Source organism: Podarcis muralis, chromosome 3 (assembly GCF_964188315.1).
Source record: "Podarcis muralis chromosome 3, rPodMur119.hap1.1, whole genome shotgun sequence".
NCBI lineage: Eukaryota > Metazoa > Chordata > Lepidosauria > Squamata > Lacertidae > Podarcis > Podarcis muralis.
The window spans coordinates 16220491-16244124 of NC_135657.1; the positions used below are offsets into that span (position 1 = coordinate 16220491).

The 23634-nt window shown below is 46.5% G+C and overlaps 1 protein-coding gene across 1 annotated transcript in view; it reads left to right on the plus strand.

Moving 5' to 3' along the window:
* Positions 1-23634, plus strand: part of PYGB (glycogen phosphorylase B) — a 45037-nt gene extending 21403 nt beyond the window's left edge. The window contains exons 5-20 of the mRNA XM_028725006.2: positions 44-175; positions 3593-3704; positions 4910-4992; positions 5941-6084; positions 6281-6373; positions 7249-7395; positions 8553-8716; positions 9165-9279; positions 9741-9842; positions 10158-10305; positions 12607-12665; positions 13349-13490; positions 13937-14144; positions 15334-15468; positions 16351-16417; positions 17604-23634. Of these exons, the coding sequence (XP_028580839.2) occupies positions 44-175; positions 3593-3704; positions 4910-4992; positions 5941-6084; positions 6281-6373; positions 7249-7395; positions 8553-8716; positions 9165-9279; positions 9741-9842; positions 10158-10305; positions 12607-12665; positions 13349-13490; positions 13937-14144; positions 15334-15468; positions 16351-16417; positions 17604-17756 (2004 nt within the window). The 3' untranslated portion in view covers positions 17757-23634. The remainder of the gene's footprint in view (positions 1-43; positions 176-3592; positions 3705-4909; positions 4993-5940; positions 6085-6280; positions 6374-7248; positions 7396-8552; positions 8717-9164; positions 9280-9740; positions 9843-10157; positions 10306-12606; positions 12666-13348; positions 13491-13936; positions 14145-15333; positions 15469-16350; positions 16418-17603) is intronic.

Below are 23634 nucleotides of genomic sequence, written 5' to 3' on the forward strand. Positions count from 1 at the left end.
TGCAATGAAAGCAAGTTTCACATCCCCTTTCTCCTCCTTTCAGGTGGAAGAAGCCGACGATTGGCTGCGTTATGGCAACCCTTGGGAAAAAGCCCGCCCAGAGTACATGCTTCCTGTACACTTCTATGGCCGGGTGGACCACACTCCGGATGGTGTGAAATGGGTTGATACTCAGGTACAGCAGTAGAAACCTACCTGTGGGGATGCCACGAATAATATTATAATAATTTATGACTTCTGCTTTGCGCATTTGACTGGGTTGTCCCAGCCACTCTAGGCAGCTTGCAACAGAATAATACAGGACACGGTGTAACATCAGACATTAAAAGCGTCACGATACAGGGCTGCAGAAGGTCATATAATTGTTTGACATCTGATGGGAGAGTGTTCCACCAGGGGGAGCCACTACCGAGAAAGCCCTGTTTCCCTGTAACTTCACTTCTTGCAATGAGGGAACCGCCAGAAGGCCCTTAGAAGTGGACCTCAGTGTCTGAATGATGAGGGAGATGGGTGGGCGTCCGTGATGAAGTGGAGGTGTCAGGTTTGGAGACGTTGACTGTAGTAGCAAATACTTATACAGCTTCCCTCACTGCAATGTGTTGCAGACAAAATAATAAGGCTTTCCTCCCTATGAGAGGAAGCTTGATGGGGTGATGAAATAAGTAAATAAATTCATAAATAAAAGTCATGCAGATTCAGTGGCGTAGCGTGGGGGGTGCAGGGGGGGCCGGCCGCACCGGGCGCAACATCTGGGGTTAGGGCAAATCCACAGGTTAGGGGGCGCAAATCCACGGGTTAGGGGGCGCAAATCCACGGGTTAGGGGGCGCAAATTACTTGCCTTGCCCTGGGTGCTGACAACCCACGCTACGCCACTGTGCAGATTAGAAACAAAAGGGTTCAAATGGCAAGTTCTCAGGTACGATGAGCTCTTCTACAGGAATAGGACGCACAAATAGTACACGCCTGCCTCGCTCAACCAGGGGCTGATGGGAATTGTAGTCAAAGACTTCTGGAAGGCACCAGGCCAGGGAAGGCAGCCCTGAAGCACATTTGCACTCGTCTGCAATTGAAGTCTCACATTTTTGTTTTGAAAGAGCCGTAATTAGGCCTGGTGCCTGACTCACTGAACAACAGCATGTGGTGGAGGAGAAAAGAAATACATTGCGTGGGGAGAAAGAAACAGGGGGCTTGATCCACCAAGAATTTCTTCTGTCGGTGCTCCACTGGCAATAAACGGGAATTGGTTCAAGAACAGCAGAACCTTCAAAGCCCAGAGGCTTGGATAGCTTTCTTTCTTTGTCCCTCCCTCAGTATTTTTTCCCCACGCTTCTGATGCCCATACTCAGGTTGGTTTATAACAGTTTAAAAATCACAGTGTCGTGAAAATGCATGCAAACTAAATTTATCTGTAATGTTCTGAAGCTAAGAAAGCGAATGCGAGTTACAATATAGACAGTTTTGGGAATGGAAATAAATAAATAGGATACAACACCAAACTATAATGCATTAAAAAAGAGACAAAGCACCCCACTCCTCCCTGTCCTGACCCCCAACTCTGAGTGGCAGGCTAGGTATCCTCAGGGACCTTAAAGACGTGAGCTTTTTAAAGCTTAGATCCGATGTATGAATTTCTGTTGCTGCCTTTACAGGCCATATTTGGGCCTGCCCTGCCAGCTTGCCCTTTCCATGTTTTGATCACTTCCACATACGCAGAGTCTCTGGTGTTCCACATTTGTTGCTTGGAAGCATGTAATTGGTTTAAACAGCGGCATTCCTCTGGGAAGTTGGCTAGGCCAGCTATTATTCTTTGGTAGAGAGAGGCTCAATAATAATGCCAGCTTCTGGCTGTTTTGGAGGATATACAGTGGACACTCGGGTTGCGATTCGGCGCTTCTGCACATGCATAAAGCCCAATTTAGAGCTTCTGCGCATGTGCGAGCACTGAAACCCGGAAGTAACCCGTTCCAGTACTTCTGGGTTCGGTGCAGTGCGCAGCCCGAAAACGTGCAACCCGAAGCGTCTGTAATCTGAGATATGACTGTATAGCCTTGGATTGTGAATTTTTTGTAGCTATTGCAGTAGTACAGGCATAGGCAGATTCGGCCCTCCAGGTGTTTTGGGACTACAACTCCCATCATCCCTAGCTAACAGGACCAGTGGTCAGGGATGATGGGGGTTGTAGTCCCAAAACATCTGGAGGGCCGAGTTTGCCTATGCCTGCAGTAGTACATAGGTGATTGACCCACTTGCCAATCACCGGCGTCATTGTGATATCTGATGATTGACAGTTGCATTGCCCCACCCACCTGTCAATGCCTAATGCACAGCACTTTCCCAACAGCCCACAGGGTGCCGAGTGCGAGGGGCTTTGCTGCTCCTGCAGCCCCAAGTGGATTGCCTTGAAACCTCTTCTGAAACAGAGGGGCACTCTCATTGGAAATGGCTTGGTGCCACTGCAAGAAGGGGCTTTCTCCCCACACACCAGCTGATTGACAAGGGGAAGACACTTTGCTCCAGCAAAGGAACAATTGGCAGCTCATTTCAAGCTCCCAGTTGTTGCTTGGTAACCATGCCAGTACTTGCCCCATCCCAGGTGTCACATATCAAATCAGGTGGGTGCAGTTTAGGGACAACAGCCTCCCGAGCCCAATGGGGAGGCCTGGTGGGCTCAGCTTTTGCCCACAGACTATTGGGTGTAATCTTCGACACCTCCCTTTCCATGGAGGCGCAGATTGCAGCCATAACAAAGGCGGCATTTTTTCATCTCCGCCAAGCTAAGCAGTTGGCTCCTTACCTCTCTCGCCCTGACCTAGCCACTGTGATCCACGCGACGGTCACCTCCAGACTGGATTATTGTAACTCACTCTACATGGGGCTGCCCTTGAGACTGACCCAGAAACTCCAGCGGGTGCAGAATGCCGCAGCGAGACTCCTTACGAGGTCTTCGCTGCAAGATCACATTCACCCGGTGCTATACCAGCTGCACTGGCTCCCGGTGGAGTACAGGATCAGGTTTAAGGTGCTGGTTTTAACCTTTAAAGCCCTATACGGCCTAGGACCCTTGTACCTACGGGACCGCCTCTCCTGGTATGTCCCACGGAGAACCTTACGTCTTCAAATAAAAACACCTTGGAGGTCCCGGGCCACAGAGAGGTTAGGCTGGCCTCTACCAGAGCCAGGGCTTTTTCGGCTGTGGCCCCGATCTGGTGGAACGCTCTGTCACAAGAGACTAGGGCCCAGCAGGACTTGACATCTTTGGCCAGGGCACAGCCTGACCCCCTCCTTTGGCAATCCTCACAGAACTCTAGCCCAATGGTTGCCATTAATCTGATTTGAACTGATTTTATAATTAAATGATTTTAGAATGTTGTATCATTTTACTGTTGTTAGCCGCTCTGAGCCCGGCTTCGGCTGGGGAGGGCGGGATATAAATAAAAATTTATTATTACTATTATTGCTGCTGTTGTTGTTGTTGTTGTTATTGTTATTACCCCTAGTTCCGCTCTAGGTTGTGCCAAACATGCTTTTTGCAAAAGACTTGATGTCTGCTGCTTTATCTCACCTTCACCGGATCCCTTCTCCTTAAACTAGGTTGTACTTGCCATGCCTTATGATACACCTGTTCCAGGATACAGGAACAATACGGTGAACACCATGAGGCTGTGGTCAGCCAAGGCACCCAACGATTTCAATCTTGAAGAGTGTAAGTGCCATCTTGTTCTCTTTTTCCTTTTGGAAAGCGCACAGGTCACATGTTGCGATGAGGTGCCCCCCCCCTTTTCATGTCGTTGTGGGGTTTTGTGTTGGTCTGGTTTAAGGAGCTGGGTGACATTGCTTCTTCCTTGTGCTTACCTACAGCCAGGCATTTTCAGGAAAGTAAGGAGTGCAAGCCAAACAAACAAAGCTATCAGCCTGGATAGCTCAGTGGGTTAGAGCATGGTGCTGATAAGACCAAGGTTGCAAGTTCGATCCTCCTAAGGGACAGCTGCTTATTCCCTCAGGGTCCCTTCCAATTCTACAATTCTATGATTCTTTGAACTGCCTCAAGTATTATTTAATGTATAGCACAAACCTATAACATGTCCACCAATCAGGAACTCCCACTGAGTTTAAATGGGGCTTAGGCCTAGATAAGTGGGTACTGTATAGGATTGCAGCCTTAGTGGGCCTTCTTTGGGCCAAACTGCACTTGACATAAAACATGGCATCCCATTTAACTTGGGGGTTTAGTTCTTTTCTGGGAACACAGGAAGCTGCCTTAGACCATGGCAGTTCATTGGTCTGTCTAGCTCAGTACTGTCTACACTGGCAGGCAGCAGGATTTTACAAAGGAGCCTTTCCCAGCCCTGCCTGGAGACACTGGGGATTGAGTCTGGTATCTTCTGCATGCAAAGTGGATGCTAAACCACCAAGCCATGGCCCTTCCTCCGTTAAATTAGGCTTGGCATATATCCGGATTTCCCCAGACATATCCGGAATACAGTGTCCAGGTGGAAATCGGGGGAAATGTCCGGGGAAATCTGGACGTATGGCTGCAATGCTTTTTTCTTTTTTTCTTTTTGCTTTCCCCCCATAAAAATAGCTCAAAAATGGCATTTTGTTTAGGCGATTTTGGCCAAAAAGCTTAACTCAACAACTTTCCTGTCTGGATTTTCAGTTTGAAATATGGCAACCCTAGTCAAATAGCAACTGTGGGGGGGGGGGAGCATCTGGATTGGGTTCACAGACAGCAGGATCTAACCCTTCCTTCCTGCACCATAGCACAGACAAAATCCCCACCCCATTGCTATTTGCTGGGCAAATAGGGCTGCTGCTGATGCCATGGGACTTTTATCAATAAAATATGCAATTATTCTAGAGTTTTGTGGTGGGCTGCTCCGCTGAGATGTGTTCCTTCTCTCCACCTAGTTAATGTCGGTGATTATATCCAGGCTGTGCTGGATAGAAACCTGGCAGAAAACATCTCCAGAGTGTTGTACCCAAATGATAACGTAAGTGGCTCTTCTGTGTTGCATTAAAACCTCTCCTGATTAACCGCGAGCTGATTAGAATTTGTTTTTATGTCCCCTGCGTTGACCATGGTTTGCCTTAGCATGGCATGTGAAACAAGAGCACAAAACAACCATGGCAACCGCCACATCATCAACTATTCTTACTGTTTTTGCCTTGAATATCATGCCTTCTTCTTTGCATGGGATGCTGCTGAGGTGTGCTGGTCCCGGGGGAAAGGTTACTGTTACCGTAGTCAAAGTCCAGTCCTGAGTCACTAGCCTGGAGATAATCCACAAAGTGCGAGGTGAGGTCCAAAACAGGGAGCCGGGCGGGGACAGGAACACTCGAAGATCAGAAGCAGGAAGCCGGGCGGGGAACAGGAACGCTGGAAGGTCAGAAGCAGGAAGCCGGGTGGGGAACAGGAACACTGAAGGAACAGGACTGGATGCTGGCTGAAACAGCTCTTCAATGACGACGTTGCTCCCGCAACCTGGGACCGGGCTGACTGACCTTTATCTTCTCTAAGGCCAGGGGCAGTCCCGGCCCCCAGGAGCCCCGCCTCTCCTGGCCTTAAGGCGAGCACTCCTCCTGGGAGACACCAGTTCCCTTCGCCTCTCTGCCCTAAGCCTCTGCAGTTCAGGAGAGGCTGAAGGGTTACTGGGCCCAGGGGGAGACTCACCTGTAGACACAGAGTCCTCAACCACCTCTGGGGCCAGAATGGATTCACCTGGTGCCTGCTCCTGAGGATCTGGCACAGGTGCAGGCTCCTCAGAATCCAGGCCTTGCCCCAGTTCAGCCGGCCCTGGAGGCGGGGACTCCTGTGCAGGCTGGGATTCCTCCGGTTCACTCTCAGACTCGGAATCCTAGGCCATCACATGAGGTCCCTATAGCAGGCTTGTCAGCAGTGGCTGCAGGAGTGACGGCTTTTCTCTCTCTGCCTTCCAAAGTTCTTTGAAGGGAAAGAGCTGCGTTTGAAGCAAGAGTACTTTGTGGTCGCCGCCACTCTCCAGGATATCATACGGCGATTCAAGTCCTCCAAATTCGGGTGCCGCGACCCCGTGAGAACCTGCTTCGAGACCTTCCCTGACAAGGTGAATATTTAAAAACGAGGGCCGAGACATAATTGCAGCTTTCGTTCCAAAGGACACCTTAGGCTTTTGCCTTGGGGATGGGTGGAGGAAACCTCGACATTTCACAGAAATGTTTGAGAAGCTAGGAAGTCCCCAAACAAGCTCTGGTTGACTCTCCCAGTGGAAACAGCTTCATCTTTAGATGTCCATTTTACAGGTTGCCATCCAGCTGAATGACACCCACCCCGCCCTCTCTATTCCTGAGCTCATGAGGATCTTTGTTGATGTGGAGAAAATGGACTGGGATAAGGTAAGAGGGAAATGGACACAGCCATATTGCATGTGTCAGCAAGGTTCTCTCCATGCAAACTGTCCCAAGAGAACTGTGGGATTGTCTGCTGATGAAAGTGACCATGTGGTGATTGTTAATACCGTCATTTGTCTGTTTTAGGCCCCTAAGTAGTAGCAGTTGCCAGGACATTGCCCTGATATATCGCAATGTTTTGCTGGTGATATATCGCGATGTTGAGAACCAGATACCGCCCAACCCTCACACACGTCGTGATCTGCAGTATATTGCCAGGTCAAATGTTATGAAACAGTTATCACGGTGTGAACTTCCCAAACCGGTTTTGGATGATATATTGATATATCGCCCAGCCCTACTGTTGACCAACCACGTCCTCCCTCCACAGCAACAGAAAAAGGCACCAAATTTTTAAAAGCATACTCTCTTTGGATTCAAAAGAAAAAGTTCCCTGTAGTTTCTTGAGAAATACTGCTGTTTGATTACTTTTCCTTCCAACCAGCTTCCATCCAATTCAAAAACGGGAGATGCCGCTAAGCTGAAGTGTGTCTATTTGAGACAGCCATTGCACATGCTCAGATGGTAGTTTCATTGAATTCATCATGGGTGGTCCTGCCCAACTGGCCTGCAGGGCTACTTAGGATCTTGCTGAATAGCCAATCCCTGTCCCCTCTCCTCCTAGTGCCACAAGTCAGTCACTATCCAGGTACATTTAGTGCTTCCACAATGTGATTGCAACTGACAGGCCGCAGATTGGGTTTAGCCAGACCTGCTTAGTGAGCCCAAGAGAGTGCAGTAGCTTGGTTGCTACCAGGATCAGATTCAGTCTGCAGGGCCCTCGTGTTATCTCATCCGCTGTTTTTAATTTTTTGCTCCAGGCCTGGGAAATCACGAAGCGAACTTGTGCGTACACCAACCACACCGTGCTGCCTGAAGCCCTGGAGCGCTGGCCTGTCTCTATGTTCGAGAAACTCCTGCCAAGACACTTGGAGATCATTTATGCTATCAATCAGAAACATCTTGACGTAAGGAGACGGGATAAATGAGGTGGTGGGGGAAGGGGGGTTGGGTTGACTGAGAGGCCTGGAGGCTCAGTCTGCCCCTAAGCGATGAGTTGCCCATTGCCAAAGTCAGAAACTTTATAGAACTTTGTGGAATCCTATTGGCACTTGGCATCACCTGAGCCCTGCTGAATTAGGAGCTGCAATACTGGCCTCCTTCAGTGGTGGCACTATGGCACACAAGGGAGGTGATGGCTAATTCTTCTACAGTGTTGCCAGCTGCCCAGGAGGTGGTATTGCAGCAGCAGTTCAGCAGGGATCAGGTGGCAGAAAGGCAAACTGCTATGGTAATGCAAAGCAAGGAAGTTAGAGATTAAAGGGCTCTTTTGCCCTGGTACAACAAAATCGGGTATTCTGCTGTTTGGAAAGTAACGTGGAAATGCCTGCAAAAGTGTAGAGTGTGCAAATAGCTAAACAGATGTAGTATAAACACACCACAATAAAAACAGAAGAAGTGTCCGTTGTTGTAGAAGCAGCCTGCAGACAAATCAGAACAGATGCTGAGTAAAGATTAGACATAGTCTAACCTCCATGTGGTGCTGTGGGTTAAACCACAGAGCCTAGGAAATATCAATCAGAAGGTTGACGGTTCGAATCCCCACGACGGGGTGAGCTCCCGTTGCTCTGTCCCTGCTCCTGCCAACCTAGCAGTTCAAAAGCACGCAAAAGTTCAAGTAGAGAAATAGGTACTGCTCTGGCAGGAAGGTAAACGGCATTTCTGTGCGCTGCTCTGGTTCATCAGAAGCGGCTTAGTCATGCTGGCCACATGACCCGGAAGCTGTATGCCAGCTCCCTCGGCCAATAAAGCGAGATGAGCGCCGCAACCCCAGAGTCAGTCACGACTGGACCTAATGGTCAGGGGTCCCTTTGCCTTTTTAACCTCCATGTAAGTGTTGTGTAAGCAAATCAGGATGAGTGCTCAATAAGTAGGTCATCTGGAGGGGCCCAAAGACCTCCAACATACAAGCTGTGGCGGTTTCTAGGGGAGAGGAAGTAAACTGGACTCATGACTTCAATCGTCCAGGGAATTTCTTCACATTTTTTTCTGGTGTAAAGGGTTCCATTGTGGGATCTCCTTTAGATCTTGTTGTTAATATCCCCCTCTCCTTGTGTCCTTGCAGCATGTGGCGGCCCTCTTCCCAGGAGACGTTGACCGCCTCCGAAGGATGTCCGTGATAGAGGAAGGAGACTGCAAGAGGGTCAATATGGCCAACCTGTGTATCATTGGCTCCCATGCCGTCAACGGAGTGGCCAGGATTCACTCGGAGATTGTAAAGAGCTCTATGTGAGTCCTGCTTCCTTCACTTTTTTGCAACCGGCTGTCAGCTCAGGAGAAGACAGGCCAGGCTGCCAGAGTCTCCCCAGGGATCTGTGAGCAAAGATAGTTTATTTTCTGCATATGCATCGCTGCAAATCCTTTGCCAGACTGTTTGATTTTCTTTCTTTCCCCCCCTATTTTATGCACCTCTTTCTCTCTATTTGGCCCAGACCCCAGAGACAGCTTATTTTTCTTATTTATACTTATATAAATTTATATACCGCCCTATACCCCCAGGTCTCAGGGCGGCTCACAGAATAAAATAAAAATATAAAACTAGAAAATACATAATCCTTTTTTTAGTGGTCACATTGCACTGCTGAATGTTTCTGCTCACTGTTATCAACTGGCCCTAAATGGCACATGACTCCTTCTTCTTCTTCTTCTTCTTGTGATCCATCTTGTGCTTTTTTAGATTCAAAGATTTCTACGAAATGGAGCCGGAGAAGTTTCAGAACAAGACGAACGGCATCACTCCAAGGCGGTGGCTCCTGCTTTGTAACCCGGGACTCTCTGATGTCATTGTGGAGGTGAACTGTCTTCAGCCAAGAGGAATTCCATAGAGCAATTACCCCTGTTGTTGGGTCCTCCTCCTCCTCCTCAATGGATCTGTCTTCATTCCATTTTTTTTCTTAGATCAGGGCCGTTGAACCTCAGACCTAGGGCCTGAATGCGGCTTCCCAGGCTTTGGTTTCTGATGCTTTGGACTCTCTGCAGACCACACCCCACATTTTTGCTTTGGCCCCACCCACCTTGACATGTGGCCTCTGCAAGGTTACCTTGAAGGAAACGTGGCCCTTTCATCAAAAAGCATCCTCCATCCTTGGAGTTTCTTGGGTTTCGGGTGTGCAAGAATTCAGTCGCCATGTCCCTAACTACATGGTCTTTTGTCCCTGGCAGTTCATGGTTTTTGTAGTGCAGGGAGCGCAGAAGCAAACATCAGATAAGCAGATCTGTCGACTGATGGTTTTCTTTCTTCTTTTCACTACAGAGAATTGGGGAAGATTTTCTAACGGATCTAAGCCAGCTCAAGAAGCTGCTAAGCTTTGTCAATGACGAGGCCTTCATCAGGGATGTTGCCAAAGTTAAACAGGTGGGGATGGCAGCATGTTAGCGAGAAACACTGTGATATGCTGGGCTGCGGTCAGGGCAAACCCTATATATTAATTGCTGGTTCTAAACATATTCCAATGTATTTTAATTCCTGTTTTTTTAACTAATTTGTTCTTGCAACTTTGTGTTTTCAAATTTTGCTTTAAAATCTTGTAAGCTGCCTTACAGCTTGGGTGGAAGGTGGGATATAGGTAAGTTATATAATCTAGAATCTCAGCCTAGACCAAACTGTGCAGCTAGAGTCAGACTTAAATGTCCCGGCCACTAACTTCAACCCCAAATTTCCTTTTGCCAGGAGAACAAGCAGAAGTTCTCAGCCTACTTGGAAAAACAGTACAAGGTGAAAATCAACCCTGCCTCTATTTTTGATGTGCACGTCAAAAGAATTCATGAATACAAGAGGCAGCTCCTCAATTGCCTGCATATCATCACACTCTACAACCGTGAGTAGCTTAGCCCAACAAAGCAGCAACTTCGGGGCTACGGAATGCATTTGGACAAAAATATGCTTTTGGTCTCCTTCTTTGGAGGTCTTTAAGCAGAGGCTTGACAACCATATGTCAGGAGTGCTCTGATGGTGTTTCCTGCTTGGCAGGGGGTTGGGCTCGATGGCCCTTGTGGTCTATTCCAACTCTATGATTCTATGATTCTAATCATAATAACATAGCACCAAATGTACGCAGAAGATGGGAAAACTAGCTTGTTGGGGAGATAGTCTTCTTTCTCTATCTAATGTGCGAAGTTTTCTTACATGCAAGGATGCTTTTGCAAGCATTCAGAAATGCAGTCACCCCACCTGCAGATTTAAGAGTACCGTATTTTTCGTCCCATAGGACGCCCCGTCCCATAGGACGCACCTAGCTTTTTTGGGGGGGAAATAATGGATTTTGTAAAAAAAATTTTTTAGGGCTGCCTAGGCTGTGGATGTGTTCCCGAAGCGCCGGGCGCTCTGCTTTCAGGGCACCCGACGCTCCGGGGAGCAGGCTGCTATCCGCGGCCTAGACATCCCTGCGGGACCTCCCGCAGGGCTGCCTAGGCTGCGGATGTGTTCCCGAAGCGCCGGGAGCTCTGCTTTCAGCGCGCCCGGCACTCCGAGAAGCAGGCTACTATCCGCAGCCTAGACAGCCCTGCGGGAACTCCCGCAGCGCTGCCTAGGCTGTGGATGTCTTCCTGAAGCCTGGAGAGCGAGAGGGGTCGGTGCGCACCGACCCCTCTCGCTCTCCAAGCTTCAGCGAAAGCCTGCATTCGCCCCATAGGACGCACCCAGATTTCCCCTTCATTTTTGGAGGGGAAAAAGTGCGTCCTATAGGGCGAAAAATACGGTAATAATAATAATAATAATTTATTATTTATACCCTGCCCATCTGACTGGGTCTCCCTAGCCACTCTGGGTGGCTTCCAACCAAATATCAAAAACAATACAACGTCAGACGTTAAAAACTTCCCTAAACAGGGCCGCCTTCAGGTGTCTTTTAAAAGTAAAATAGTTGTTTATTGCCTTGACATCTTCTGGGAGGGTGTTCCACAGGGCAGGCACCACTACTGAGAAAGCCCTCTGCCTGGTTCCCTGTAACCTCACTTCTCGCAGGGAGGGAACTGCCAGAAGGCCCTCGAAACTGGAACTCCATTTTCCGGGCAGAACAATGTGGGTGGAGACGCTCCTTCGGGTATACTTGGCCAAGACCCTTTAGGGCTTTAAAGGTCATCACCAACACTTTGAATTGTGCTCGGAAACGTACTGGGAGCCAATGTATGTTCTCAGCGGCCACTCCCAGTCACTAGTCTAGCTGCTGCATTCTGGATAATGCCTTTGAATACTACTTGCTGGGAGTCGTGAATAGGGAGATGACTGCTGCATTCATTCTCTGCTCGATGTCAGAACAGGATGCGTTGCCTGATCCTGCAGGTCTCTTACGTTCTTAATTTTGCCGTGTGTGTAGATTAGGCTTAAGAGCCGTGCCATTTTACTCTACAAGTATCGTCTATGTGCCTCTTCACCAGTGATACTGCATTGTCTTTGGCTCAAGATCCCAGGGCAATGGGCTTTGCCACACTGTGAGATTTCAGCCTTCGTAGATGCATGTTTAGGAACTTGATCAGAACCTCATGTAATAAATAGAAAGGGCTGGCAAACATCAGCTGACAGGCCAGAGCGAGAATGTGGATATCTTGCAGGAAGTCATCTGTGTGGTTTGCAGATCATGTGCCAGAATGTGATAAGAGCTAGACCACAGCTGATGAGAGCGAGGCGTTTATTTTGCAATGTTCTTATTGAGGCATTGTCCATCTTGCATTTAAAAGCACATCTCAAAATAATATTCTGCATAGCAACAGCCTTCGATGGCTGAGTTCCACCATTGCTTTTTTCTTTTTTCTGCATTGCTTTTTATGACTGTATTTGCTAATCTGAGTGAGAGAAAAGAAAGACGAAAGCGAAAGGAGGGGAAAGGCCACAAATCTCTTAATTAATCTAATAGTTTTAACAAAAACAATTAAGATGAAATAATTATATAAGTTGAAATAGGTTGGGTGGAGGGGAAATGCAACCGGTAATTTTCTCATTCCAATAATTGATAAAGAGAGACCATCTCTCAATGGGGTTATTGTTTCGTTGTTTTGGTTTACTTGTGTTTTATCTTGTATTTTATTCTGTGAACTGCCCTGAGATCTTTTGATGAAGGGCGGTATATAGATTTAATAAATCAATAAATGACACAAAATAATCATCATATTGCTTTTTCCAGGCATCAGAAGAGACCCAAAAAAGTCCTGCGTGCCAAGAACAGTTATGATTGGAGGAAAGGTAAGGGACTTGATAGGGACATGGGTGGCGCTGTGGGTTAAACCACAGAGCCTAGGACTTGCCAATCAGAAGGTCTGCGGTTCGAATCCCCGTGACGGGGTGAGCTCCTGTTGCTCGGTCCCTGCTCCTGCCAACCTAGCAGTTCGAAAGCATATCAAAGTGCAAGTAGATAAATAGGTACCACTCCGGCGGGAAGCTAAACGGCGTTTCCTTGCGCTGCTCTGGTTCGCCAGAAGTGGCTTAGTCATGCTGGCCACATGACCCAGAAGCTGTACACCAGCTCCCTCGGCCAATAAAGCGAGATGAGCGCTGCAACCCAAGAGACATCCGCGACTGGACCTAATTGTCAGGGATCCCTTTACTTTTACCTTTAAGGGACTTAATGCTCAAGCAAGCTTTCTCCTCAGTAGCTGGGACAGTGTTTCCTAAACTGCAGACAAGCACATATGTACATTCCCTCCCTCGGTTAGCACTGGGAGTGTGTTCCATCTTGCTCCTGCAGGCTTTATTTTTCGAGCGTGTAAACATGAGAACTGCCCTGTTTTCCTGACTTCCAGACAGAGGCTCTGTTATCAGTGAATCTGTACAGCACCCCTCCTGAAGCTATTTTCCTGATTACACACCCTGGCTCTTTCCCACCAATTCCCTTTTGATCCACGTTTATCTTCCCTCTCTGCCTCCAGGCTGCCCCCGGCTACCACATGGCAAAAATGATCATCAGACTGATCACGGCCATTGGAGACGTCGTCAATAATGACCCTTACATAGGCGACAGGCTGAAAGTCATCTTCTTGGAGAACTACAGAGTGTCCCTTGCTGAGAAAGGTAAGAGGACGGGGGTGTGCTTAGGCGTTGGCACAAGGCCTCTGGAGACTCCCCCCCCCCCAATTTTTTTTATTGATTTTCCACATTTATCACAAAATGACATAACAAAGCACACAACAAAGAAAAGCACACTACAATACAATAAAATTAAACCCAGAGAAAAATTATTTCTTCAAATACCTAATTCTCTTAACATTGATAACTGACTTCCTCGAATCCCCTCTAACTGAATTTCATTATATCACCTTTATAACAGTTCTCCAAATTCATATTTCTAATAAAAGGCCTCTGGAGACTTTTGGCTTGGACTTTTGAGGTGCTGGTGGTTGAACCAGGCAACACAGGTGTTGTAGTACTGAGCTACAATCTAGACAAAGAGGGTGTGTGTGAGTTAAGTAGGGGAGAAGCATTTTTTACCAGAATATCTTTTTTTCACTCCGCCCCAGTGATCCCCGCTTCAGATCTGTCTGAGCAGATCTCCACCGCGGGGACTGAGGCTTCAGGAACAGGGAACATGAAATTCATGCTGAACGGAGCCCTCACCATCGGGACCATGGATGGCGCCAATGTAGAAATGGCCGAGGAGGCCGGAGAGGAGAATCTCTTCATCTTTGGCATGCGGGTGGAAGACGTGGAGGCGATGGATAAGAAAGGGTTTGTATGAACAGCCGCGTTAGCCTTGCGTCCTAGAAACAGGCTGTGTAGCAGGGGTGGCTTTTCCTTGACGTCCCTTGGCCTTAGCCTTGCTTCAGCTGCATGAAAACTGCTCAAATTAAATGGAGCAAAGGAAACCTGTTTTGTTGATGGGGGGTGAACCTCAAACCAAGGAAATGGATGTGGCCCTCCACACTTCTCTGTCTCACGCTCAGGACTCTCCACTGGCCACACCTCCTCCCTAACCACGCCCTCTTTCTCCAAGCCACACCCCCTTGGTGGTCATCCTTTACACACACCCTGTGTGTAGTTTTACCTGGCTGGAATTCTGGTTGTTGTGCTCCTTGATTGACTAAATGGAGAATAAAGAGGAGCCTGCGAGTGTGTAGGAACCAAAGACAAGATTTACATTTGCCTCCAGCCCTGTCTGCTAGTGGCAAGTGGTCCCTACCAGGTTATACAGCCCTTGTTGGGGAAGGGCTGGGGGGAATCTTGGTTACCCCTTTTCTAAATCATTGCCACAAGATGTTTGCTCTGCTGATAGAAAGAGCACACACCATTCCAAAAAGAAATAGATTTTAAAAGTGTTGGTGTGGGAGAAGTTCTTCAAATACTACAGCAACTTACGAAAACACATAAGTATAATGAGTACAGTACATAAGTCTATCGATATGCTTGTGGGTTGCTTTGGACTAATTAACTCTACATAACTTGTACTAGATCTAATAATGGCAGACCGCTTGCTAATAATTAGCCGAGCCTATGCCCTTTAATTTGACTTGGTGTCATCGCGGACAATCGCTTCGAAATCAAGTCCAGTTCGTCAGTCATTTGGACTTGGGCCAGCCCTGTCATTAGGCCGAGTGAGGCAGCCACCTCAGTCGGCAAATGCTTAGTGGTGGCAGGATGTTGGAGGAGAGCTGCGTGTGCCATGTGGCTTGCCTTCTGCCCCTCAAACTACCCTTACGCTGCCCTCAGGTGTGGTGGAAGAGCCCGTCCCATCAACAGTGTTGACGCAAGGTCCAGCTGCCAGAATGTCATTTGCCTCAGATGGTAAAATGTCTTGGGCCGGCCCTCTTTGGATCACTTTAGTACAGGACTGTTGACTCCTTTGAGTGGAGCATATAAAGCAACGTGTTCTGCAAGCGGTGACGAGGAGGCCAAACGTGTCATTTGTTTCCTCGTTTAGGTACAACGCTAAGGAATACTATGAGAGGATTCCAGAGCTCAAACAAGCTGTTGACCAAATTGGCAGCGGCTTCTTCTCACCAGATGATCCCGGGTGCTTCCGAGATGTCGTTGACATGCTGATGTATCATGACAGGTGAGAGACAGCAATCGTGAGCCTTCCCTGCATGCTCTAAACCAGGGTTAAGCAGTGGTAAGCATTTCATGGCTAATAATAATAATAATAAATTTTTATTTATACCCCGCCCTTCCCAGTTCAGGAAACTGGGCTCAGGGCAACTAACAACAAATTTAAAACACTTAATTGATGCTACAAAAAACAGCATAAAATACGGTATAAAGCGTAAATAACAATAAAAAAGAATCAAAAATTAATTTAGGGGGGAAATCCATCCAATAAACATTAGATGATCACCAGGGCTAGCTGGCTAAATTAGTCCCACTTGGGCCAGCGAGGAGACCAGGGGAGAACCAGTTGTGGGATCCCAGAGCGGGAGGGAAGAAAGGGGAACAAAAGATCAGGCTAAGTTCAAATTGAAAGCCAGGCGGAATAGCTCTGTCTTACAGGCCCTGCGGAAGGAAGTTAAATCCTAGAGGGCCCTGGTCTCATGGGACAGAGCATTCCACCAGAGCCATCACTGAGAAGGCCCTGGCCCTGGTGGAGGATAATCTAACTTCCTTAGGGCCCGGGACCTCTAAACTATGATTATTCATGGACCTTAAGGTCCTCTGCAGGGCATACCAGATGACATGCCATCCCTGGCTTCACTTTTCTGACAGTCCATGGCTTGGCTTTTCTATGCCTTTGCAGCCACCCAACTGGCTCTGTGTCTCCATATTACGTTACTATAGTCGAGAGGGAAATGGGCAGCTATTTATAACGGCTGACACTCATTTTATGTCAAAGGTGTATACACTTTTGTATATGCCCTGGCCTTTGCAATGGTGAGTATAAGAAAAAGCTGGAGAGAACACGCCTCTGAGGTCGCAGTTACTCTCAGACGCTTCTTTGTTTCAGGTTTAAGGTGTTTGCCGATTATGAAGCCTACATCAAAGCTCAGGGGCAAGTGGACAAGCTGTACATGGTAAGACCAACGTTCAACAAGTTTTGAAGATTTAAAAAATGGGCATATTTGTGAAATAGATAGAAGACTATGGCTCTGGTATCCTAGGGTGAACTAAGTGGTGGGAAAGGTCCGCTCTGCACAATGGGTTTGTAGACTGAAAAGTGCATTTCAGCAGTTTGGGTTGTCAAAATGTGAATTTCAGCCAGCAAAATGCTGTCGTCATTCATTCATTCTGTATCCTACCTTTCTTTACAAAGATGCCCGAGGCAGCTAACCATGTAAAATGAAAAAATATATTAGAAAACCATCTAAATGCAGACAGAAGGGCAGATGATATAGAGGTCAAGTAAACAAGAGATCAATGATTTCTTTGAACAATATATCAATGGGAAAAGTGCCAGATTGTGGGCAGAGAGTTCCATGGCCAGGGTGCTAACACTGAGAAGGCCCTGATAGATTAAAGTAGGTTGTAGAGAGGGTGGACAACAGGCCGGAGGAGGAAACAAGCCTTGGCTGCCATATATTCTGCTGCTGTAAGAGTGTTAGGGACATACGACTATTCTATGGGGTTGTAGATTCCCAATTAAAGGTTAGCTATTACATACAGTGGTACCTCGGGTTAAGTACTTAATTCATTCCGGAGGTCCGTTCTTAACCTGAAACTGTTCTTAACCTGAAGCACCACTTTAACTAATGGGGCCTCCTGCTGCCGCCGCGCTGCCGGAGCACAATTTCTGTTCTCATCCTGAAGCAAAGTTCTTAACCTGAAGCACTATTTCTGGGTTATTGGAGTCTGTAACCTGAAGCGTATGTAACCCGAGGTACCACTGTATATGTATATTATATACATTTTAGGCACATCCATTTGACACACAACTGCCAATGTGCGCATTGTTTTGGCCCTGGGAGGGGATGGAACGTACATAAGTGTGACTGTTGACACATGCAATGACACAGAACACAACACCCACAAAAACAGAGTTGTCAGCTGGCAACTCTTAATTTGCGCACATTTGATGCACGCACGACTGCACAAGCAGTGCTTAGCACTGAAAGAGGGTGGGGCAGACTTCTGCGCGCGATGACCCAGAACGTAAGCCCCGTGTAAATGGGGGCAGGGGGCTGCCTGTAATTATAGCCTGCATTGTGTCTTTTGGGGTTCCTCTGCTGAAGCTACCAAACTTCCCACTCCTTTCCTTTCTAGAATCCCAGAGAGTGGACTAAAAAGGTAATCAAGAACATTGCGTGCTCTGGCAAGTTTTCCAGTGACAGGACAATTACCGAGTACGCCAGAGAAATCTGGGGGGTGGAGCCCTCTGCCGTCAAGATCCCTCCACCCAACATCCCGAGGGAGTAAGTCCGCTGCAAGAGGTGCATGCAAAGGCCCTGCTGCTCTGGCACTTCCTGCTTCCCAATGAATATTCCACAGATGAATTCAAAACGTGCATTTTACCACCCGCTGGGCTTCTCATATATTTATAAAAGGCATGGTGGTTACTTGAAAACGGAGGCAAACTGGTGCTCTGCAGGATTGCAGCCGATAAGCGTTGACCTTGTTGGCAGTGATAAGATTCTGAGCCTAAAGCAGGGAGCTTGAGTGAGGAAGGTGAGATGAGGCCATTCTCTCTTTTAAAACCCCTATTTAACCAATGCAACCTGCATGCATGTTCTGTATTATCGAGACGGTACCCGACTTCCCAGGCCCTTTTGCTCCCATGCCAGGCCACCCTGTTTAGTCAGGAGATGCTTATGTCTGTTTGGGGGTTGGAAACTGCAAAGACAAGGGTTGGGTGCTGTCAAATGACTTACTTTGAACAAACATGTGCTGCCCTCTGTCGGAAGGTTAGGCCGGAACTCTTCAATGACCCCCAAAATAGAGAGATCTATTTCAGAGATCATGTTCTGAAGAAATTCCCATCCTTCCTGTTATTAGACGCCCAAACGGTTGTTATTAAGCTGCTCCAGTTTTAAACTGTCAATTTGCATGTGCTGAACTCGTGTGTTTCTTAATCGAGAAGATCTCTCTCTCTATATATATCTATATGGAAACTTCTGGCAACAGGACACCCAAAGAACACCTGGGGGTTTAACAAGGATGCTATTTAAGCAGTGCTGAAAGGACTGTTGCTGTCATCTAGAGTGCAGACCAGCACAAATGAACATGAAGCTACTAGAGAAAACCTGTAGTCCCCTAGATACTTGGCAGTCTTCAAAAAAATCCCCACCAAAAAAGCCAAGATGCTGTTTTGAGCCTTCAGGTACACCACCATCTGTGGTTTGTAGGCTCCTTTTGGCTTAGTGGGTCATCAGTTGTGCAGCTTTGATGCAGAAGTTGCATTTCCTACAGGAGGGGTGGGGAACCTGTGGCCCTCCAGATGTTGGACTGTCAACTCCCATCATCCCCAACCATTGGCCAGGCTGACTGGGGACTGATAGGAGATGGAGTCCAAGAACATCTGGAGGCCACCATATAGTCCCTCCCTGTATTACACTCCAGTGTAGAAGACCACACCTGGCAGCTAGCTTGTTGGAGTCACAGCTCCACTTCCAGCCCAGTGGCCTTCATTCATCAGTTCCTGTTTCTGGGTCTCACATTCCTACCTTATTGAAAGAAAACGGCACCTATCGTTTGATTCCTTTTGAGTTTTAATTTCAGACCATATCATTAGTTTTCCTGGCACCTGAGCCAGCCCTTTGCAGCCTGGGCTGCTAAATAAATGGTTGCTCATTTCTAAGGGCTGGGGAAATGGGCTGGAAAAGTGGCTTGATCCCAGCTGGGCATGGACTGCCAACTCAACATGCACTTTAATGCAGAATACCAGGACCGGAAATGAATGTATGTTATTATATAAAAATTCCAGAACCAGGGGGTTCATTAAAAGTGCTAGTTCCTTTTTTCTTCTTCCAGAAATCACCAGTAAATAATTGTATCTAGTTAGTATTAATTTGAAGAAATGCTGAAACACATGCCATATGAAATGGCCACCCACTTTTCCACTTCTTATAGGGGTCTTAGTGGCCCTACCAAAAAACTTGATTGGCGTTATTAAAGTTGACCATCTCTTTTGATGTGGTGATGCTTAAGCCAATGCAACGAGAATGCTCTGGGTATTGAAAATGAAAATAAATGAATCAAAATGACACTAAATATGTTTTCAAAGCAAATTAAGTCATGTTACAAAAATTGATTGCTGAAAAAATCCATAAAACTTAACAACTTTGTGAAACAAATACCTGAAAAGTAACGCCCTTCATAGTCATTTTCATTTCATGACAATCCACTGTATTTTCATCTTTAAAAAGTTTGTGTAGTTTTGCTGCAGCTTGTGCAAAGGATCTATATTTCTGTATTTCTGCTGTAAAAAAGTACAACACTTTCTGTTGTGTGGACCACCAATATGATTCAGTAAGCACCTGTGATAGACATTTAAATCTTGCATGTTTATGCAGCATCCAAGTGTATTGTGAGATAAATCCTTCACTACTGCATCTCTGCAGTTAGATCCTCCCAAAACACAGTTATGGTTGTTTTAGAAAAATGCATAAATGTGTCTTTCTGAATCTAGCAGTAGGCATCAATTAATAACCTAAAAGGTTTCAGCAGTGTTTGGCAGGTGCTGGTACTGCAGCCCAGGAAGCTTGCGTTTGCTTACCAAGATGGTGCCTTTCAGATGTTGTGGACTACAACTCCCATCATCCCTCGCCGTTAGCCATGCTGGCTGGGGATGATGGGAGTTGAGGGAAGGGTGCTTTTCGTTTTGTTTCTACTTATATCCTTTGAACCTTTGACTTACCTATGCCCTTGGTAACTATGGGCTAGGGGTGTGGTACCAGAAATAGTCACTATATTTAACAAAGATGTTAATGTTTATTGAGTATACAAACCTATGTGGTTACTTTAATATGCTATTGCCTCTTTTAATTGGCACACACTGTCTGACTTGTTGCTGTCACTTAAATACCAACTGCTTATTTTGCGCTACTATTAGTAAACCAAGAAAACGTTGAGGAAGCAGTTAGTTATCCTGTTAAAACCCTTTTGCCAGATTGCCCTTATATTTTACTCCACCCCTGTTGAGACTTACCAATGCTGTTAACTGAGGACTTTTGTTGAAGCCCCTGTCTCAACCTCCATTGACCTCCCAGAGATCTGTTTCTGTGATATTGTCCTGGAAACTTCCTTTGGTTCTTTTACCAGACATTCCAAACTTCCTCTCACTTCTTCTCCCTCACTTGCGTAAGCCAAGAGATTCATCTACCTAAGCAAAACTGTGGCCGCCAAGCCACTCTTGCCTTCCTTTCAGGTCTCCTTTATTCTTCCTTGATCATCAGCTGTTGTCTTCTTCTTCTGGCTGTCCACCACAAACACCAAGCCCCAACCATCACGGACTGACCAAGACTGACTAGCACCCAGCCTTATATGCCCCACCCTGTCTAGCCCCCAACCAATCACATGGTCTAACTAAATGTTCTAAACCTGCAACCACCAATCAGAATAGACATACTCTCTAGCTTTCTTTGGCATACTCAGAGTTCCATCTCCAACTGCTCCTCAGCTGTCAGTTAAAAGTCCTCCAGTGATAGTTAAACCAACTCTCACCTGACTAAACAGAAGACCACCCCCCCCATATCACATTACAAAACAAATAGCCATTATAACAGAAGTTCAAATAAGCAGGATATATTCAAGGCGTCCTGTGAAGGCACCATGTGGACTAGTCCTGTTAAAGAAACACTTCTTTAATCTGAGAGAGTCAATCGCAAAGTGCAAAGAATTATTGAAATTATTCCCATTCTATTAACGCAGAAAAGTTAATAGATAAGGTGCTCTCATGCTTGAGTGGACTACAAACTTTAAATGCAGTGTATACTACATAGAATGAACCCAATGGTATGAATATAAAGTCAAAGAACCAACTAGGTGACACTGGACTAAAAACAGCATTTGAGTAGGTAAAGGTAAAGGGAACCCTGACCGTTGGTCCAGTCACGGACAACTCTGGGGTTGCGGCGCTCATCTTGCTTTACTGGCCAAGGGAGCCGGTGTACAGCTTCCGGGTCATGTGGCCAGCATAACTAAGCCACTTCTGGTGAACCAGAGCAGTGCACGGAAACACTGTTTACCTTCCCTCCAGAGCAGTCCCTATTTATCTACTTGCACTTTGACGTGCTTTCGAACTGCTAGGTTGGCAGGAGCAGGGACTGAACAATGGGAGGTCACCCCGTTGCGGGGATTCGAACTGCCAACCTTCTGATCGGCAACCCCTAGGATCTGTGGTTTAGACCACAGCGCCACCCCCGTCCCTATTTGAGTGGGTAGAGAACAGTAAATTAGCAAACGATTGAAGACAGGGAAGAAAAGGTTGGGTGGAGAATGGCAAAAGTTAGAATCCTGATTAACTATGCTCTTTTTATAGCCTTCTGACAGAACCATCACAGGCCCCTTTTATAGTTTTCTGCCACCTCCACCCCCCTCCAGATGTTGTTGAACTGCAATTCCATCAGCCCTAGGCACCGTGGCAAATAAACAGGAACTGTAATCTATGATATCTGGAGGACACCATAATGGTTGCCACATATCTGGAATGGTGCTACCATATGCTCATTGAACCCTCCAGGTGTACAACAGACTAATTACAGATGGGTAGCCGTGTTGGTCTGCCATAGTCAAAACAAAAAAAATTCCTTCCAGTAGCACCTTAAAGACCAACTAAGTTAGTTCTTGGTATGAGCTTTCGTGTGCATGCACACTTCTTCAGATACCCTTCAGATGGTATCTGAAGAAGTGTGCATGCACACGAAAGCTCATACCAAGAACTAACTTAGTTGGTCTTTAAGGTGCTACTGGAAGGAATTTTTTTTGTTTTAACAGACTAATTGTGTGAGGTGACAAAGACCTTGCCTAAGGCCACCAGACACAGCTGCCTCTAATTCAAACCCAGCCCTTTCAACTCCAAATGCAGTATTTGGACAAAAAATAGGTTTAAAATAACTGAAGGTTCCCTGCTTCGGCTAGGGCCTGCAGAAAGGCCATCCATCGAAAGAGTCCCTACCTTCCTTGCCTTGCAAGTTTGCTCCGTAGGTTCCCATAAGAAGAATGAATGTTGACCCTTCTTAATCATTCCAAGAAATAAGGATGGTTTAACTAAAACAGCAGGAAGCCAGCAAGTTTATAAGCAAACAATAGAAAATGCTTGGCTGTAAAGACATTTCCAAGAGGAGTGGAGAAGTTTGCAGCAACCCAGTGTACACCATCTCTTCATCGATTGATGAAGGTTCATGCATGTAAACATACTTTTAAGGGCATTTGAGACAAGGGCTAGAATCTGCTATCTCCATTTATGCTGAGTAGGCTTGTGGAAATCAAATCTGTATTCCAACCTCCTCGTTAGGAAGCAACCATTCTGCTTGCCTTTCTTTGCATATGCAAATCTGTCCCTCCATTGAAGTGAGTGGGAGAGCCCCTACCAACACACAAGCACACTGCGTGTGAGGTTGGTGGGCTGGAGTTGATACATCATGTGCTTTTCATTCATTTTATCAAAAGCAGAACAAACAATTGAAGGATTTCCTGGAAAGGCGGTTTTGGAATTTGAACATTAATGCTGTTAATCTCACCCTTGATGGAACGGTTTATAGTTTGACTACAGGTCAGTATTTGTGTGCCTTGTCCTGATGTGTCCATCTAAAACTCCAAATAGAGGGTTGTGTCTAACATTGGCATAGACAGTTGAAATTAATGGACATTACTAATTCCAGTCTATTATTTTCAATGTGTTTAACTCAGCTGGATACAACCCAAGGGAATGACATTGTGCTCTCTTGAGTGTTTCTCATTATATCTATTTAAATATACTTTTAAGCAATCAGGAACATCTCTCTCTAATGATAATAGCACTGTCCCGCATTGAGTCTCAAGCATAAAACGTCACATGCAGACATTCCCACTTTGCAATGCAACTTTGTTTATATAGCCTAAAAACCCAACCTAGTAATTAACTTGTACTGCAAAGATGGCATTTCTTCAGACAAGAGTGGGCTGGAGTAGCAGAACTGGATCATTACTGAAGATCTCTGACTTAACCAAAATGGTCCATTGCTTGCAAAATAAATGTTGTTTGTCACTCTCATAGCACTTTCAAAACTTTGAGATTTTGAGTTTGTGTATGTGTGTGTTTGATATACTACTGTCAACCTCTTGTGCTCTCAAAATTATTAAAAGTCACACAGCCATC